The sequence below is a fragment of the Lissotriton helveticus genome, chromosome 10, assembly GCF_964261635.1.
Source record: "Lissotriton helveticus chromosome 10, aLisHel1.1, whole genome shotgun sequence".
Lineage (NCBI taxonomy): Eukaryota > Metazoa > Chordata > Amphibia > Caudata > Salamandridae > Lissotriton > Lissotriton helveticus.
In genome coordinates, this window is record NC_136071.1 from 278,956,391 (window position 1) to 278,975,466 (window position 19,076).

The window sequence follows — 19,076 nt, forward strand, 5'->3', positions numbered from 1 at the left end:
TCCTAAATTGGTCCACTTTGATTTTGTTTTTTTCAAAATAGCCAACATTTACTAGCACACACTAATGTTAGGGGAGAAATGTCCATTTGCAACATCCCGAATTAGTCCAGGATTTATCATTTTACTTTTTGCCCCTTTCTTCTTTTGTCTTTATTTTTATATTCTCTCTGTACCAAAAGAGGTCAATATTTTCGTCCATGAAATAGAATTTGCAAATTTCGTCTAGACTGATAAAAGATGGAACTATTTTAGGAATATGGATCAAGTTTGTAGAACAAATTCCTCAGTGGTAAATAATGCTAAGAAGAAAGATATTCTGTACAACGGAGCCACGTGCGTGATCAAATTAAGAGTAGCTATGGTAATATTAGAAAGTGATTTACTGTGTGAAGTAAAAAGTGGAGGTCGGGGTAGACAAACGCATCCTTTAGATTCTGCCATAGCAGCTAAGCAAGTCTTGTATTATCTTTTTTTTTCTTCTTCAAACAAAGGGACCTTAGCAACAATAATGAAGAAGTAGCTGTCTTCTTTTCTGGGGAATTCCCATGAAATTCAGCATAAGCGTTTGTGTTGTCCATCAGTTTGGCTTTCCCTCTTCATTACACATTTCCTCCTTCCAATATTTGTGCAAACATTGTTCAAAAGATAAGGAGAAACACATTGCTGGTCATTTCCTACCTATAAACCGGGCCTGATCGCCTTGATAACTTGTTAGAAGTCTGTTTGGAACTTCCAGGGACTCTGCCAGTGAAGGTTTTGCTTTCTTAAAAGTCAAAACGTGGTGGATGTCCCGTCGACCCTATTGCAAGGTTCATAAGTTACAAAGCTCTTGTAAGACTGCGAATGGCACATCCACTACGTTTGTGGCTGAGTACCCCATCCAGCCAACTTTAAATACGGCCCTCAGAGATCACATTTGCTTGCATGGAGGTTAAGTGGAAGATGTTAGTCATATATTTTGCCCCGGGTGTTTTAGAAAAGCATAAGATTTGTAGCAAGTGGGGAAGTCAGACAACATTAACCCACTTGCGGCAAGCGCGATATATATTATGGAATTTTTAATTTTTTTCAACTCCGAGTGAATTTAATTTAAAGACTGTCAAGAGGCAGTTCTCTGCAATATCAACATGTATTTCCTCCTCTGTTCACGGCATCTGTTTCACCTCCGTGCTGTAGGCAGGTTTTTCACAGAACTTCAGAACTTTGTCCACCTTTCAACACTTCAGCAGGACTTGAATCTGGTTTAGACTTTCCTTACTGGCTTGCATTTTGTGCTCACTTATTGTTCCCCACTTCGATCTTTTACCCTGATGCGATTTGGAGAGAGGGAGAGTTGCCTTCACTGTATGTGCCCTCTAACACTTAATAGTTTACACAGGTTAGGTGGGGTGTGAAGTACACTACCTTTTCTTTGAAAAGGGGTTTCCAAATTCCATTTTTCACATAAGATTTAATTACCATCTCTGTTTTCTCCTCTGCATCCTTGTAAGATGTTTTCATAGATTAGATCCCACAGGGGAGCTTAGTTTGTATGAGGAAAGGTCGAAGTCATACAGGCTTAATGATCAACTAAGTAGTCGTATGCTGCGTTGGTGCTAAAAAGAGCTGTGCCATTTGTTAGCAGATTTAGTAGGTAATGCTATGTATTAAATAATGTTATTAATTGGCACTCAAATACCCTGTAGATGGACAATAAAGACACCAGAGCACATCATACATAGGTTACTCTCATCCTTCGTGCATTGGGAACTATCAGCAACAATATCTTAATATGTGAAAAGGGTTCCACATCGATAGAAATCAACGTAGCTGTAGATCAGTCAAATTTTATTTCTTTATAGAGCAAAACAGCCGATACGCGTTTCGCCCCACCGGGGCTTCCTCAAGGGTCACTAATATTAAAGCTCACACCTTGTTTTTCCAATAAACAATGCAAGTAGTTGAAACTCCAACAAAGATTCTCATATATCCAAAGTGCGAATTATCGGGTTCTCGTCATGTTGTCATTGGTATTGTACAAAAAAATCACTGCACTTCGTGTGCCAAGTCTCCGTCTGAAAAAGTAGGCATTTGAAATTGCAGCCTGGCACTTCCTCCATACCAAGCATTACAGAGTCTGTTGCTAGGAGTGAAACTCAATTTGGCCGAGTGATTTGACAGAACTATGTGGTGTAATATTTAACATGTTGTGGGTTGCCTCACTCCTTAAAACACAGAGTTAAGCAGTATCCATTGCAAGAATTAAGTTACTTATCTTTGATAATGTGTCTTCTGGATACATAATTTCTTGCAGATTCCACATCGCTCTCCCTTGTCTCTTCTCCTGTGGGTCTTCCAATTATTCTGTATTCTGTTTTGATTTTAATCCACAGGGCACCAATGGCAGATTTTGTGGGTTGACCACTTTTTCATAAGTAGGCAAAAAAGGGCTTGATTTACAAAATAGTCAGTTGGAAACAGTGGGTTCAAGTTGCGCACCAACATTTTGCGAATGGAATAGCATTTAGAGAATTGACCTATGTATTAATATTAATGAATCAGAGAAAGGTACCCCCTAGCAGTACTTTAAGGTCCAAGATTGAGGGGGAAAAAGCAACAACTATAGAAATACTCTTGCTAGACCTAAATTACTTTTATATTGGCCTGAAAAAGCCTCTTTACATCGGCATTTTCACAACATGGAGTCTTTCCAGCACAAGTGAAACAAAATTCATAGCTTTTTATAAAAAAAAAAATTATGTGCAAATAACACTTTTTTGAAGATATATTTTGTTACTTTTCTTGGGAGTTCCATCTGTGCAGAAATATACAATTGATTTCAATTATCAACATATTGAGAGAAACATATCAAAATTGACAAACACAAGGAGCTATTATTTACAGATAAAAAGGTTTTACATAGGAACATTACAAAAGACATACAAAATTGACAATGAAACCTCATATATATAACCCCACACACAAGCATCCATCAGTCTCTCTCACCAAACCAGCTACTCTCACACTCACAGCACACTCACACAGAGAGCAATGCTCTAGAAACTTCAGTTTCTTTTTATGATCATACACTGCCAAGAAATTAGGTGGAATAATTTAATCACAAAAATATCCACTAATGTGTAGTCATTAGAAGATTTCTCCCATATGGTCGGTCAACGTACATTTCGGTGGAAAGGAATTACAACCACCTTCATCATGACCACATGTAATGAGTTTCAATTCAAAGGAGGTGAAGAGGGGTTATCTTGATTATGGTAGGTGAAAAGTCTCCAATCTCATCAGTACATATCAATGTGTTGCAGATCACAGGCGGCAGAGGTGACACTATTACTGCGTGTCATACATGTTTAGGGTTAGTGATTCCTTACCACCTTGATGGTGTTTAAAGGTACAACTTAATCCAGCTCCTTATATTTAGTGGGTAGGCTCCTCTGTTGGCAAGACTATGACGTCACAGACCAATGGGCTTGGTATGCTGGTGCTCCCCTGAGTGACAGTTTATTTTTTTGTGGGTGTTTCTTTGGATAGCACATTTGCGCGGCTAGCTCCTGACCTGCTGGAACGGCAACCAGCAAACTATCATTCGGGGGCACCAGTATAGCCCATTGGTCAGTGACGTCATAGTCTTGCTAACGGAGGAGCCTACCCACTAAATATAAGGAGCTGGATTCATTTGTACCTTTAAACACCACCAAGGTGGTAAGGAATCACTTACCCTAAACATGTATGACACGCAGTAATAGTGTCATCTCTGCTGCCTGTGATCTGTAACACATTGATATGTACCGATGAGATTGGAGACTTTTCATCTACCATAATCGAGATAACCCCTCTTCACCTCCTTTGAAATGAAACTCATTATATGTGGTCCTTATGAAGGTGGTTGTAATTCCTTTCTACCGAAATGTACGTTGACCGACCATAAGGGGGCAATCTTCTAAAAACAACACATTAGTGGAAATGTTTGTGATTAAATCAATCCACGTAATTTCTTGGCAGCGTATGATCATAAGAAGAAACCGAAATTTTCCGAGGATTGCTTTGTGTGTGAGTGTGCTGTGAGTGTGAGAGTAGCTGGTCTGGTAAGAGATACTGATGGATGCTTGTGTGTGTGGTTATATACACGAGGTTTCACTGTCAATTTTGTATGTCTTTTGTAATGTTCCTTTGTAAAAACTTTTTAGCTGTAAATATTAGCGCCTTGTGTTTGTCAATTTTGATATGTGCCTTTAAATAATTTGATAATTGAAATCAATTGTATATGTCAGCACAGATGGAACTTCTAAGAAAAGTAACAAAATATATCTTCAAAAAAAGTGTTATTTGCACATAAAAAATCTTTTAATAAAAAGCTATGCACTTTGTATCACATGTGCTGGAAAGACTCCATGTTGTGAAAATGCCCTGGTAAAGAGCCTCTTCTAGGTGAATATAAAAGTAATTTAGGACTAGCAAGAGTATATCTATAGCTATGTATTAATATTAATACATCGGTTGACAAAATTGCGAATATCAGTGGCTCACAATCCAACCTACCTCATTAGCACAAAAATGGTTACTTGCTGGGGTTAGCATACACCCATGTCTATGATCACATTTTAAGGAAGTAAACATTTTTTTTAAAGTAGCCTGTTTTCTATAAATGAAACGGACTGCATTTAAAAGTAAAAGGTTTTTTTTTTTTTTTTTATTTAAGATTTGGCAGTCTGGACCACTGAATATGCCCCAACAATCTTTATTTTACACTCACAATGGGAAAGAGGTCCAAAGGGGCTCACTCTCTTTTGCAAATGTGTTACTACCTCACTTTACTAGTCAATACATTTTCATTGTTTTGTGTCTACAGTCACAGTTGCAAAACATTGAATCGTTATTTGGAAGAGCCACCCTGAACACGCTCCCTCCAAATAGCCGTCCGTTATACCTTTCTAAAGCCATATTGTGACTCACTAGCATGTTACCAAATTGAAAATGTGTTTACTAGAATAAAAAAAATTTAGTGGTTGCAAACCTTGTGATTTTGGGAATTGTAGGCTTTGAGAACACAAAATAACTTTATACATCAGCCCCATAGCATACATGAAACCATGTTTGGCCCATGAGGAATACCACTTTGAGTCAGTGACAGAGTGTTGTGAAAATGTCCTGGTCTAGTCCAAAGACTCACAAGAATATACAAGATATGGAATTTGGAGGAAGATTTACTAACCTATCAGAAGGAACACTTTGGAAGGTTAGCAACCTATTATTTTGCGCACACGACTCCTCAGATAGATTCTATACAGTCTTGCCACAAAATATCAGTAAATATAAAGAATAGAAGCCCACATGGTATTAGCTGGAAACAACATTGTAGTTATACAAAACCGAGGGAATCTAATTCTTTGAACAGGGCATACTGCTAGTACCTGTATTTGCCCAACAATATATTCTTCCTTAGATGAACAATGGGTATTGTGATTGGTTTGATGTGTTTAATAAGAAAGGTTGGAACAATCTCTTTCTTTTCACGCAGCATGTTTATGTGATTGCAGAAGCTTACTGGTGAACATGAAGCTCTTCTGAAAGATCATGAAGACTTGAAAAAAAAGTTGGATGCCTCGAAAGCCAGGAACAGGGTCTTAACTAATGAGGTGAAAACACTGAAGAGCCAAATCGTAACGCTGATGGAGAAAGGAAAGCACGATGATGAGCTTATTGATGCTTTAATGGTACAGTATGGCTATAAACATTGACATTCCCCTTCTAACATCCACCCTTTACCTGTATAGTGATATTGTCCTGATGTGAGGATTTGCGTTGCCGACCCATTTGTCAGAAGCAACTTCCAATATGCTTCTCTGTCCAAAGCTTGCCTCTCTTTGAGAGATAGCTGTCTTTTCAGAAAATCTCTCAACGTTTATAGATTATATTGTTCTCCTTCATAGTCTTTGATAAATCTACAAATCCTTGAACCCTAAACACTTTTTACAAGAGAAAAAAAACTCTTTTGGAAAACGCTATGTAAGCTAACTAACCATGTGCCTATATATTTTAAAGGTATTGCTTTAATTTTGACCAGTGGTTCTTAACCTGTTTTCCGAGGACCTCTAGGGGTCCACAAGGCCTACTCAGTGTGGGGTGACTATAACTCTCACCCTGCCATGTACAGTTTTCTCAGCAATAATTGCACTGCAAATGTTGCAGTGATATTATCAATGATGTTATAGAAGATGTCATGAGTGATGTAATATGTGGGGTAGCTAGCAGTGCATGTTGAGGGCATGAGTTATAGTCTCTTGAGATGATTATAACTGCTGAATTCCTATGGTTTTATGTGTGTAGAATCTGAACCTAACTATAACGTCCCTGTAACCTTTGTTTTTTTCAGTGAATTTCTGTGGTTTATTTAATGTTATTTCCTAACTTTAATGTCCCTGTAAATTAGGTGTGTGAGTGTGTATGTTGGTGTGTGTGTGGTGGGTGTATGGGTGCGTGTGTGACTGGCTGTGTGGGTATGTAAGTGGGAGTGGGTATGATAGTAGGTGTGTGAGTGGTTTTGAGGGTGTATGAGTGGCTGTTTGGGTGTGTGAGTGAGTGTGTGATTAGGTATGTGGGTCTGTGAATGAGTGTATTTTCTCTTTAATTGGGTTTGGGATCCACAGAGCTGAATCCATCCTAAACTGTGAGGATCCGAGAGGATCTGCTGATCCTCGTATGGTAAAAAAAAAGTTTTGGGGAACATTTCTCACATCACCCCTCATTAGTGCTTTGGGGTCAGGGTACCTCTACCCTTCTGTCACTCTTTAATTTTATTTTCCCCACTGAGAACAGAGTCCCGATTAACAAAATGGCAGCCACACCTTTCCTCTCAGGGTGTGATCAGCCATTCACAGCATTGCTGTTGGAGTGTGGAGTCGCTAATCAGCAGAGGATCTTAGGAGCATCTGTGGATGATCCGCGTCCCAGGATATACAAATTTGGTTTTCGGTTAATATGTTATAAGACTAAGAAATCCCCAAACCCTGATGAAGTCCCTTGTTGGGAAGAAACACATTGGCTGGGATGCAGTTTGATGTTGTGAAGAATAAAGGAAAATCTTTTTTGGAATATCACATCATGGTTCCAGCGTTATATTGTATTATAATTGTATTGTAATTGCATTTATATAGCGCTTACTACCCCTGACGAGGCATCAAATCGCTTTTTCGGCGAGTAGCATGCTACTCCGGGACCCATAGAGGATTAGTGTTCAATTAGTATAGTCAAACACGCAAGTACATTTTAAGTGGTGGATAGGTTAGCCAGTTATTTGGATTTGGAATGATAGCAGAAGGATAGAGGAGGACAAAGGTTTGTTATTTATATAGCACTTGTTGACGCACGCTATTCAGGAAGCCTACAAAGGATTAGTGGTGAATTAATGTGGTGAAATATGAAGTAATTTCAGTGGTGGTCAGTTACTTGAAGTGAGAAGGATAGCGGAGGGATAAAAGGGGAAGAAAGATTTGCATTCAAATAGCACTTGTTACCCCTGATGGGTGTTGAATCGCTTTTCTGGTAAGTAGCACGCCACTCCGGAACCCATAAAGGATTACTGTTGAAAATTAGTATAGTAAAAAATATGAAGTAATTTGAGCAGTGGATATGTTATTCAGTTATTTGGGTAGTATATTAGTCTAGTTTAATATGGAATTTGAGAAGTGAACATGTTAGTCTTAATTTCGATTGAAAAGGATAGAGGAAGGATAAAAGAGTGAAAGATTTTTTTTTTTGTTAGGTCTTAGCAATAGGAGAAGGCTTTTGGATAAGTAAAAATGAGTTTTGGAGGGGAAGACTCAGAGGAAAGAGTTTAGAAAGGTTTGTTTAGGGGATGGGTATAGTAAAAGAGGTGTCAGATGATACAAGGAGGGGTAGAGTAAGAGAGAGTCTAGAAAGGGTTATTTTGGCAATCATAGTAGTGGTATGGGGTTTGGGATAAATGAGAGAGTGGATGTAGAGGATATAGTGATAGATACATAGGATGAGAGATAGGTAGTGCATTGGAAGGAGTAGTAGAAAAGGTTTGAGATTAGTCAAAAGGTTGGGCTAGAAGATATATTGAGCGAAGTATAGGCTGAGAAATAGGGTAGTGCATTGGAAATGCTAAATTAGAAGAAAGTGATAAATATGTAGATCCATAATTACATTTGAGAGTATATGTGTTGCAAGAGTTACAAAGTGTGGTGGTGAGCAGTGTGTGTGTTGTGCGTTAGTAGAAGGGAGAGGAGGGTGTTTGTTGGACAACTGATGGAAGGTCTGTTAGGTGTAATTACAGCAGGGAGAGTGTGTCTGAATGGGATGTAGTTATGTATGGTGTTGATTGGTGTTGTGTTAGTGATGAGTGTATTGGTTAGTGGTATAGGATAGGGTTGTGTACTGTTTGTAGGTGATGGTGCATATGTGTGGTAGGTGGGATAGTAGGGTGTGTAGATGTGGTTTGGTTGGGTTTGCAGTGCAGGCTGGTACATTATTCTGTGCATAGTGTTGTGCGTGGTGTACATTTGGTGTGAGTGTGTTGCTCTGTTTGTGGATGGTGTGGGCTGGGTATTGCTAAATGGGAAAATGGGCAGCATTTCTGGCCCTAGTCCCGACCAGTCTCGAACAGGATCAAACAGGCAACTGCCCTTGTCCTCTCTGCCCTTAACAGGATCAAACAGGCAACTGCCCTTGTCCTCTCTGTCCTTAACAGGCTCAGACAGGCAACTGCCCTTGTCCTCTCTGCCCTGAACAGGATCAAACAGGCAACTGCCCTTGTCCTTTCTGCCCTTAACAGGCTCAAACAGGCAACTGCCCTTGCCCTCTCTGCCCTTCGCCTCGACGCCCGGGCTGAGACGCCCAAGCCTGGCCTTTTTTATAGCCCTAGTAATCAGGTGACCCCTTCAGCCAATGGAAACCCTAGCCCTAACACTATCCAATCACAACACTAGCCCTAAAATCTAGGAACCAATAGGAGACCAGGACCTTACAGCCAATCTTAGCCCTAGTCCAAGCACCCAATCAGTTCAAAAGCCCTGATCTCTACGTCCAATAAAGGCCCTAGCCCTACCAGTAGACCCAAAACAAGTCCATGCAACCAATGACACAGGTAGCCCTAGTCCCTACTTCCAATAGAAAGCCTAACCCTACTCTAAGTCCCACACCTAGTCCACCAACCAATCACACCAGAAGCCCTAATCATTACTTCCAATTAAAGGTCTAACCCTAGCCCTAGTCCCACCCTACTCCCAACAACCAATAACATAGGAAGCCCTAGTTCCTACTTCCAATAGAAATCCTAACACTAGCCCTAATCCCAACCCTACAATGATTGAATCACAGACCCAGAAACCAATCAGAACCTTCAAATACCCAACCAATGAGGACATTAACCCTAATCCAATAGAAACACCAGATACAACCACCAATCAGTGTATACATGTACCAACCACTAGCAGACCATATAAGGTCCCAGCGACCTCAGACAAGGTTTGTTGGCCAGGGAGTGGGCAGCAGCTTCTCCTGTTCAGAATCTCCTACGAGACAGACCGGCTCAATCCACAGTTTGGACTTCAGCAGGTAAGGGCCTCACTAACTTGAAATCTAACAATACTGTTTGAATAAAACTTTACTCCCCCTGCTGGCCAAAAAACGAGGTGCACAGGCCCTATTAAAACACAGTTTAAACAGTTCACAGAAGCACCCTCTGATGTAGAAAAAATCCCTGTTGCTGGGGGGGGGGGGGGCAGGGGGGCTGGTTTCACTGGCATGTGAACACAAAATGGTGGCTGGGAGTGCACTGTTTTAACATAGAGGCCGTAGCACAGAGCAAAGGAGAAATTTGGAGGGAAAACAGAATTGTCACCAAGGAATGAGAGGGACAAACTACAGAGGTTGGACTGCAAATCCCACAATTCAACACACTAAATGGAGGCAATCATGGGCAGGGAAAACCACAAATTTAAAACACAACGCAGGTGATAAAATATGCAATTACAGGCAGGCTAAAACTACAATGTTTAACTGTAACAACCACAGGCATAGACAGTAAACACAGAAAATGAAAATCGTTTTTTAAACAACTTTTTGTCTTGGGAAGAGACGGCACTAGTCTGTCTCCTTGCCACTTCCTGGACTCAGCTCACTGCAATCTGGGGCACCGGGAGGCTGCAACTCACAAGATGGAGGAGAATGATTGAATGATTTGGGGTGCACCCAGCAAGGCCTTAAGGGGCCTGGGCAGGTGTGAGAGGAGAGCTCAGACTTGCCTGGTAGCTGAATGGCCAATGGTCTGCTGGCCTGGGTGTGGGGGCTGGGCAGCTGCTTCTCCTGTTCAGAATCTCCTAGGAGACAGACAGGCTCAATCCACACTTTGGACTTCAGCAGGTAAGGGCCTCACTAACTTGAAATCTAACAATACTGTTTAGATAAAACTTTACTCCCCCTGCTGGCCAAAAAACGAGGTGCACAGATCCTAGTAAAACACAGTTTAAACAGCTCACAGAAGCACCCTCTGATGTAGAAAAAATCCCTGTTGCATTAATAAGTGATTAAGTGAACTTTCAGTAAAAACATTGGACTTCCTAAGCACTCCCTTTTGTGTATTGTTAGGTCGAGGACCGTCGCACTGCGTAGCAGTGGGCGGAGTCCGAAGATTTTATGTTTTTGAGTTAGGGGGCTTGGAACCCACCCCTCTTCTCCATTGGCTGGCCTCGTAAATGCTGGCCAGCCATTGGAGGAGAGGGGCGTCACTCCCCTTAAGCCCAGTCTTTTTCGGATTCGGGGGCGTGTTTTTTTAGGTTCTTTCTACCTGTGACGTCATCCGTCACTCAAACCTAAAAAAACACACCCCCGAATGCGAAAATTACCATGCTTTCTCTGAGGCATTTCTGCTTTGCCTCGGAGAAAGACGGTGGTGGTTTCCAGAGCTGCTCTGCTCGTCCCCCCTTCCCTCCGCCCGCAGCTCTCCTTCGTCCCGCTCTGGCCCCCCCCCCCCTTCCCTCCGCCCGCAGCTCTCCTTCGTCCCGCTCTGGCCCCCCCCTTCCCTCTGTTCATGCCTGGCCCGTGGCCCCTGCCAGTAGCCCCACATCGCGGCAGTGAGTACCATACACTGCAACAACCCTCACTGCGGCCAGAGGCAATTTCTTTGTGGTGGTGGGGATACCCCGAAGTCCTGTGGCTTTAAAGAAAATAGGATTTTCTCCATCTTCGGAACAATGTTTGATGCATGCCTGACCTCAAGATGGTGGCGCCAGGACTAGGAAATAATAACCCTAGCCTTGCATAGTCTACTGCCACACCCCCCCCCCCTGGAAATGATCTTGTAAAGAGACTGGGGAGCCTGGGCCTTCTTCCTCCGGCACTAATTATTGCCTCCAAAGCGTGGATCCCAGGAAGATGCTGATTCCTCCCTGCCTGACCTTAAGGTGGGGGACTACCTGCCTAATGAATACTGATGATAGTCACTCAGGCCCCTGAATTGCAGATAGACTTGGGCACCAGTTGCTTGAACTCACTCTCTGTAATCGCCACAATGCATCCTAAGCAACCTGCGATTGTTGCCCCCCCCCCTGAGAGGTGGACTGGACAGAGGGCAACCATCTTTTTGAACGATGCCAATGCAGCAACAGTTGAGAGAGGAGGAGGTGATTTGTTATACTTAGAGGACCCAGGCGATCCTCTCCTGCTTTATATTGGTGGGAGCGATAGCCCACTGACCGTTGCTATACACAGCCCTTACTGATAATCAGCCTTCGGTTGCCCCAGTGACCCGCCTTCCAAACTCCACAGTACAGTGCAGGTGCTATTACAAAGCGACTCCCCTTTTTTCACTGAACTGGGTGCGGTCTGTGACTACCCTCCGGGTGCTACCCCCGCTCGCGCCTGCTGTCTTTATGCCTCTAAAAAGGATTGAGACCATCAGAGTGTCAAACTATTTCACTCCTACTTAGATGCATGACATCCTCACTGTCAGTATTAGCAGCAACGTCATAGCACTCATGAAGGAAGACCTTCTCTCCTCCCTTAATGAATTCAAGCAGGAACCCTAAGAGGAGTTAAAAGCAGATCTGAATGCTTCCCTGGAACTACGCAAGTCAGGCATTAATACCAGGCTCACCACGCTCCAACATGATGTTAACTCTGTGGGCTGTCACACACTGGACCTTGAGACCGGGATCCAAGAGCTGGACAGATGTACAAGTCTGATGGAAGAATCATCCGACTCCCTCCGTATGCAACTCCAGGCTTCAATATTAAAATGGAAGGATCTCAAACACAGGTCGAGCCTTGACAACATATGCATCTGTAACCTGGAAGAGGGGGCAGAGGGTCCAGCCCTTGGGGCCTATGTGGTGGGTCTGTTTGCGGAGGTGGTCGGAAAAGACAGCATGAAAATCAGGATAGACAGAGTTCATCGGGTGGGCACCCAGGAATCAGGAGGAAGCGGCTGACCCCTGGATGTCTTAGTTAAACTACAGTCTTCCAAGACGAAGGAAAAGATCCTTCCAGCTTTATGGATGAACAACGACATCTCCTTCCAGGGTACCACTTGCTCTCTTTTCCAAGATATAGCTCCAGCAAGGTTGGTCCATAGACAACAATTTGCCGCCCGTCACAGACAAATTAAGGCATCATCACATCAGATAGCTGGACATACCCATTTGACTCATCATATCACCGAACTCCCAGCTGCAATCTTGGGTATTCCACCTACTGATGATCGACGACATGGAGATTACACAGGGACCCTGTGCAAGAGCCATTCGGGAAATGTAGAGAGGAGACAGTGGCTCTCACAATGAGATTCCAAATCCAAAGAAAACGTTGAGGGGTTAACAATTTTTTCTCTCTTCCAAACAGATTCAATACTCAGCAGAGCCCGTGCACACTGACGGAGGTCTGTGCTCACTTATTTTATGGCGAACAAAGCAAAACCAAAGGTGGTGATGGACGGAGCATTGACAATACAAGCACTCACCCCCAGTCAACTGATCTGGGTTTAATCCATCACCGTTCTTTAGCCCACTCTCCCACCCCAGTTCAGTCATGGCCATATGCAAATCAGTCTGACCCTGTGCCTCATGGGAAAAGTCCAGCCCGAACTGCCAAGCCATGCCTTCCCTGGACCGGAAACAAGCTTCCGAGGACCGGTTTCTGGCATTACAGCCGTCTTCAGCCCGGCTTGCTTGAATCCAGTGGCAAAGTGAGCAAGGGACTCACGTCTGAGCATACCCTGCCAACTTATGGCGAACAAAGCAAAAGCACTTATTTTATTCGACTGTCAAGGCGCATACTAACCAACAAAGGGCTCAAACAGGGTTGTGTCTTAGCCCCCACAATATTCAACTTGTTCTTAGCGGATCTCGTCCCGATAATAAATAGCTGTAAATCTCACGCTCCCAGGATAGGTGGGCTATCACTACCGTGTCTCCTCTATGCGGACAATATAGTCCTAATCAGCCATACTCAAGTAGCTCTGCAACATCTTGTGAACGCTACACGGGGTTATTTTGAAGCAAACAAACTGACGATATATCTCGAGAAACACAGACAATGACGATCAGCAAAAATAGGAAAAAATTGTTTACCTGGTATTGGGACAATACTTGTATTGAGGATACGTCAGTATACAATTACCTAGGAGTAAAAATCGATAAAGGCGGCCATTTCACTGTACAGAAAACCAGCATTAGAGGCAAAGGCCTCGCCTTAGCTATCTCTTTAAAAACACTAAACAGTAAATTAACCGGTCCGTCGCTCCTACCCCTGGCTCTAGTGATACGAGCCAGACTCCTGCCAACAATTGCTTACGGTAGTGAAGTACAGAGAGGCAGAGATGCAAAAACTCTTGATAATACAGTCATAGCTGCATACAGTATTATTCTTAGTTTTCCTAAACATACTTCACCAGCTCAAATCAGGCTAGAGTTTAGCGCTCAGAAACAATTCTTGGCAAGACAGGGGGCGTACATAACTACCTGGGACAAAGTGCGGAAATCCAACCAAGGAACTTTAGACAAAATACTTATGGAAGGAACTAGAGCAACACTCAGCCTCACCAGCTGTCAAGTACCTCAAAATACTGGCTTAAACCGACTCTGGGATACTCCTACAAATCACTCAACACTTAAAAAACTGGTCAGGAAGACAATTCAACATCTCTTGTGGATCGAGGACAAGGCATCCCTCACGAAAAGGTCACATGGCTGGATGACCATTAGCTCGTTTTCCATACCAGCACCACAGAACTACTTTGATTTGGGCTACGCTAAAACGACTAAAATGAAGTTTTTAATGTACAGATTGGGCTTGTTACCTTGTATTCAGCATTTTCCCGCATTGGCTAAAGGATAAGGCGGGCTCCTCCTGCCGTCTATGCGGCACAGGGCCAGAGGATCTGCTGCATTTGTTATGGTCCTGCAATGAACTTTTGGAAGAACGAAAGCAACTGTTAAAATGCCATTTCAATCAGCGTGGGATACACTCACGAAGGCAAGCAGTTCTCGCATGCCTTTCATCTAATGACCCACAGCTGAATTGTAGTCTGGCGAAGTTCATGAGGGTGGTGGAAAAGAAAATGCCAAAACCAGATTAATCATTTATCGTAACACAAACAGCACTTCTATTTTATGGAAGTCTAAATATATACATTTTAGAGTTGATTTAAAAAAGATAAAAAATGCATATTATAGAATAATGTTTTTAACCGCTTAACCACAGCGGCAATTCCACCGCTGTGCGGTGGTTTAGCGCAGTGGACGGGGCCGCGTCGGCCAAGAGACGTGCGCAGCACTATGAAGGTAGTGCGCGCAACGGCCGTTGGCCGACGCCAGCAGCGAAGGGGTTAACATTGTATGCAGAATTGCTTTTAAATTTTGATGTTTGGTATTGCAATGGTTTTTATTAACTATGCTAATAAACTACTACTACAATTGGGCTGCTCAGGCCACCAACCTATACGTCGATCAGAAAGTGCTCATGGTAAGCATTGCCAAACACTTCCAACATGAAGAGAGTAAAGCGGACAACTTCATTCTAACAGAAAGGGAAACACTAACTATCCTCCAGGGGATCAGGAAGGATGGGGCCCCAGGGCCCAAAGGGTTGCCTGGTTATATCTATAAGGAAGACTGTGAATACTGGGCACCCCACATCCAAACTTTATTTAGCCATTCCTATAACATTTCAATGGTTCCGGACTCTTGGAAAGGCTCCATCCTATATCCCATTCACAAAAAGGGGATGCCGCTGATCCAGGAAATTACAGACTAATTGCATTACTGGACGTGGAAGAAAAGGCCTTTGCAAAAATGCTCCTGAAAGAGCTAGAGTCGTGGATCTCGAAAAACTAAGTAATCCCACACTATCAGACTGGCTTTTGACCTAAATCGTTTACCATGGACAACGCCATTGCACTTTCATATCTGGCAACGAAGGCAACCGGGCCACCACCCCTCCACTATATGCTTGCTTTGTGGACTACAGTGCCGCCTTTGATGGAGTTAATCGAAACATCCTGTGGGCAAAACTGGCAAGTGGGGAATACCAGGGAAACTGCTTGCGGCGATACTAGCACTCTACACCGGCACGTGGGTGCGTGTAAAGCTTACTAGCAAATGCGCAACTCCCAAAATCCTCACAAACAGGGGGTTAAAACAGGGCTGCGTGATTGCCCCTGCCCTGTTTAATTTATACATGGCCGACTTGGGAGAAGTATTGTTAAAAACCAACATCTTCCGTCCAAAATTGGGTCACCTCAGACTGCCAATTATGCAGTACGCAGACGATCTTGTTTTGCTGGACCATACAAGAATTGGAATGAAAAGGGCATTAGAGGTGCTACACAAATACAACGTTGAAAACAAGCTCGTAGCTAACGTATTAAAGACTAAAGTACTGATCTTTGGCCACAAACCAAAAAAAATACTATGGCTTGGCAGCTGGGTCCTCTAAGGATAAATACTACCAATAAGTACACTTACTTACGAGTGCAATTTACAGATACCTGCAGTCCAGCACTGCAGGTCAAAGCACTGGAGACAAAAGCAGCTAAGCTAACATATGGCTTGTGCAAATTACACTACAAGCTTGTAAGTCACTCGACGGAGGGAATCCGACGTATTATCAAAGCCAAGCTAATGCCTACACTGAGCTATGGCCACCTTGCCTTCAATGGTCTGCTGACTAAAAAAATGGAAGGCCTAAGTATAATGGTGTACAGAAAAGTCTTTAAGCTCCCTTATACGAATAGGCTTTCATTGATCCCGCACCCGACAGCACCCGACATCGCCATAGGCATCCCGGACGGATACAAGATCACCCAGAGGGACCGCCTCAACCAGACGGGAGGAGGCATCGCCATCGTACACAAGAACAACATCCGCATCTCGACCAACTCCAACGACACCTTCACCGCCGCCGAACACCTCTACTTCCAGATACACACCGACCCCAAGACGACCCTCAGAGGCACCCTCATCTACAGACCCCCGGGACCACGCACACAATTCAGCGAAGACATCGCAGACTTCATCAGCCCACACGCCCTCCCCTCTGCTGACTACATCCTCCTAGGGGACCTCAACTTCCACCTGGAGAACAACAAGGACAGCAACACCACCACCCTGCTGGACAACCTCGCCAACCTCGGACTCCAGCAACTGGTGAACACCCCCACCCACTACGCCAGCCACACGCTTGACCCCGTCTTCTCCTCCAGCAAGCACATCTCCTTCAGCCACTCCACCGGACTCCATTGGACAGACCACAGCTGCGTCCACTTAAGCTTCAGAAGAACCACGGCCCACCACCACCCGCAACAGGCTCCTCGCCGGAGCTGGAGCAAGATCACCGCCGAGTAGCTCACCACCTTCCTCAGCCAGAACCCTCCCGCCAGCACAACAGACCCCCAACGAAGCAGCCAGCAACCTCACACCGTGGCTGACTGCCTGCGCCGACGACCTCGCACCACTAAGCAAGACCACTGACTCATTGTCAGTGAAATTGCTCTCCCACCCTCGCAGCTCCACCATTAAGTGAGGTGCCCCTGCCCCTGCACTCTTGAGTGTTGGTGATCGAGGCCCTCCTCCACCCACAGGTTTCCCTGCGCCTCATCCCTGGTGGTCCAGTGGACCTCTGTCTCCTTTCTCTCACTCTGCTCCTTCACTCGTTTTTCTACCCTTTCTATCTTTCACCTTTCTGCACCTTTCTGCATCTCTGATCTTTTGTGCCTTATTTCTGCCCATTTTCCCTTTCTCTCCCTCTGCTCCTTCACTCGTTTTCACTCGTTTTTCTACCCTTTCTATCTTTCACCTTTCTGCACCTCTGCTCTTATGTGCCTTATTTCTGCCCATTTTCCCTTTCTCTCCCTCTGCTCCTTCTCTCGTTTCCACTCGTTTTTCTACCCTTTCTATCTTTCACCTTTCTGCTCTTTTCTGCATCTCTGCTCTTTTGTGCCTTATTTCTGCTTATTTTCCCTTTTTTCTTTATCCCTTCTTTCCTCCCTTTACCTTTCCCCGCCACTGCTGCCCCCGGGGCCCCTCCCCCCCCCCAGCGCGACCGGCCCAATCCAGCTCCCCTCCCCGCTCCCGCCTCCCAGCTGTCCAGCCCTCCCCGACTCCTACTTAATGGCGGCCACTGCGGGGACAGGCGAGCAAGACCACTGACTCATTGTCAGTGAAATTGCTCTCCCACCCTCGCAGCTCCACCATTAAGTGAGGTGCCCCTGCCCCTGCACTCTTGAGTGTTGGTGATCGAGGCCCTCCTCCACCCGCAGGTTTCCCTGCGCCTCATCCCTGGTGGTCCAGTGGACCTCTGTCTCCTTTCTCTCACTCTGCTCCTTCACTCGTTTTTCTACCCTTTCTATCTTTCACCTTTCTGCATCTCTGCTCTTTTGTGCCTTATTTCTGCCCATTTTCCCTTCTCTCCCTCTGCTCCTTTACTCGTTTTCACTCGTTTTTCTACCCTCTCTATCTTTCTCCTTTCTGCACCTCTGCTCTTATGTGCCTTATTTCTGCCCATTTTCCCTTTCTCTCCCTCTGCTCCTCTCGTTTCCACTCGTTTTTCTACCCTTTCTATCTTTCACCTTTCTGCTCTTTTCTGCATCTCTGCTCTTTTGTGCCTTATTTCTGCTTATTTTCCCTTTTTTCTTTATCCCTTCTTTCATCCCTTTACCTTTCCCCGCCGCTGCTGCCCCCGCGCCCGGCCCAATCCAGCTCCCCTCCCCGCTCCCGCCTCCCAGCTGTCCAGCCCTCCCCGACCCCTACTTAATGGCGGCCACGGGCGCGCCGCTGGTGCACCGAAGGCGCGTCAAAGGCAAGCACGTCTGCGCCCGTCTGCGACCCGTCCGCGACCAGCACCAGGTACCCTGGACCTCCGCCCCGCCAATGCTACGACCCAGCAGCACTCCACGCACTCAACCCAGGCTGCAACAACAACTGCAAGCTAGCATCACCAGCCGACACCCATAGACCCTTCTGCTGTCACCGCTGCCGGCACACCTGCAGCACCGCCAAGAACACGGATCCAGCACAACCCGCTCACAAGAACACAACTGAACCGAAGACCCTGCAATGCATCCTCCTCAACGTCCGATCCCTCCACAAACACGCCACAGAAATCTGGGACCTCCTCGACAGCACCACCCCGGACGTAGCATTCTTCACCGAAACCTGGACCAACACCACCTCGGGACCGGACATCGCCATCGCCATCCCCCAAGGATACAAGATCTCCAGGAAGGACCGCCCCACCCACCCAGGAGGAGGAATCGCCATCGTCCACAAATCCAGCCTCCGCCTGAGCACACTCCCTGACGAGTCCACAGAACTGATGGAACACCTTCACTTCAAGATACTGGCCAGCCCCACCGCCGCCCTCCGAGGAACCCTCATCTACCGACCACCTGGACCCCGCGGACCCTTCGCCAACTCCATCACGGACATTATCTCCCCGCAGGCCATCGCATCCACCAACTACACCCTGCTGGGAGACCTCAACTTCCACCTCGACAATCAACTGGACCCCAACACCACATGCCTCCTGGACAACCTCCACAACATTGGACTCCGCCACATCGT

At 45.0% G+C, this 19,076-nt stretch overlaps 1 protein-coding gene across 2 annotated transcripts in view; it reads left to right on the forward strand.

Moving 5' to 3' along the window:
- Positions 1–19,076, forward strand: part of CCDC13 (coiled-coil domain containing 13) — a 431,895-nt gene that overhangs the window by 205,291 nt on the left and 207,528 nt on the right. For both annotated transcript variants that reach the window (XM_078665306.1, XM_078665307.1), the window contains exon 9: positions 5,535–5,711. In XM_078665306.1, the coding sequence (XP_078521432.1) occupies positions 5,535–5,711 (177 nt within the window). The remainder of the gene's footprint in view (positions 1–5,534; positions 5,712–19,076) is intronic.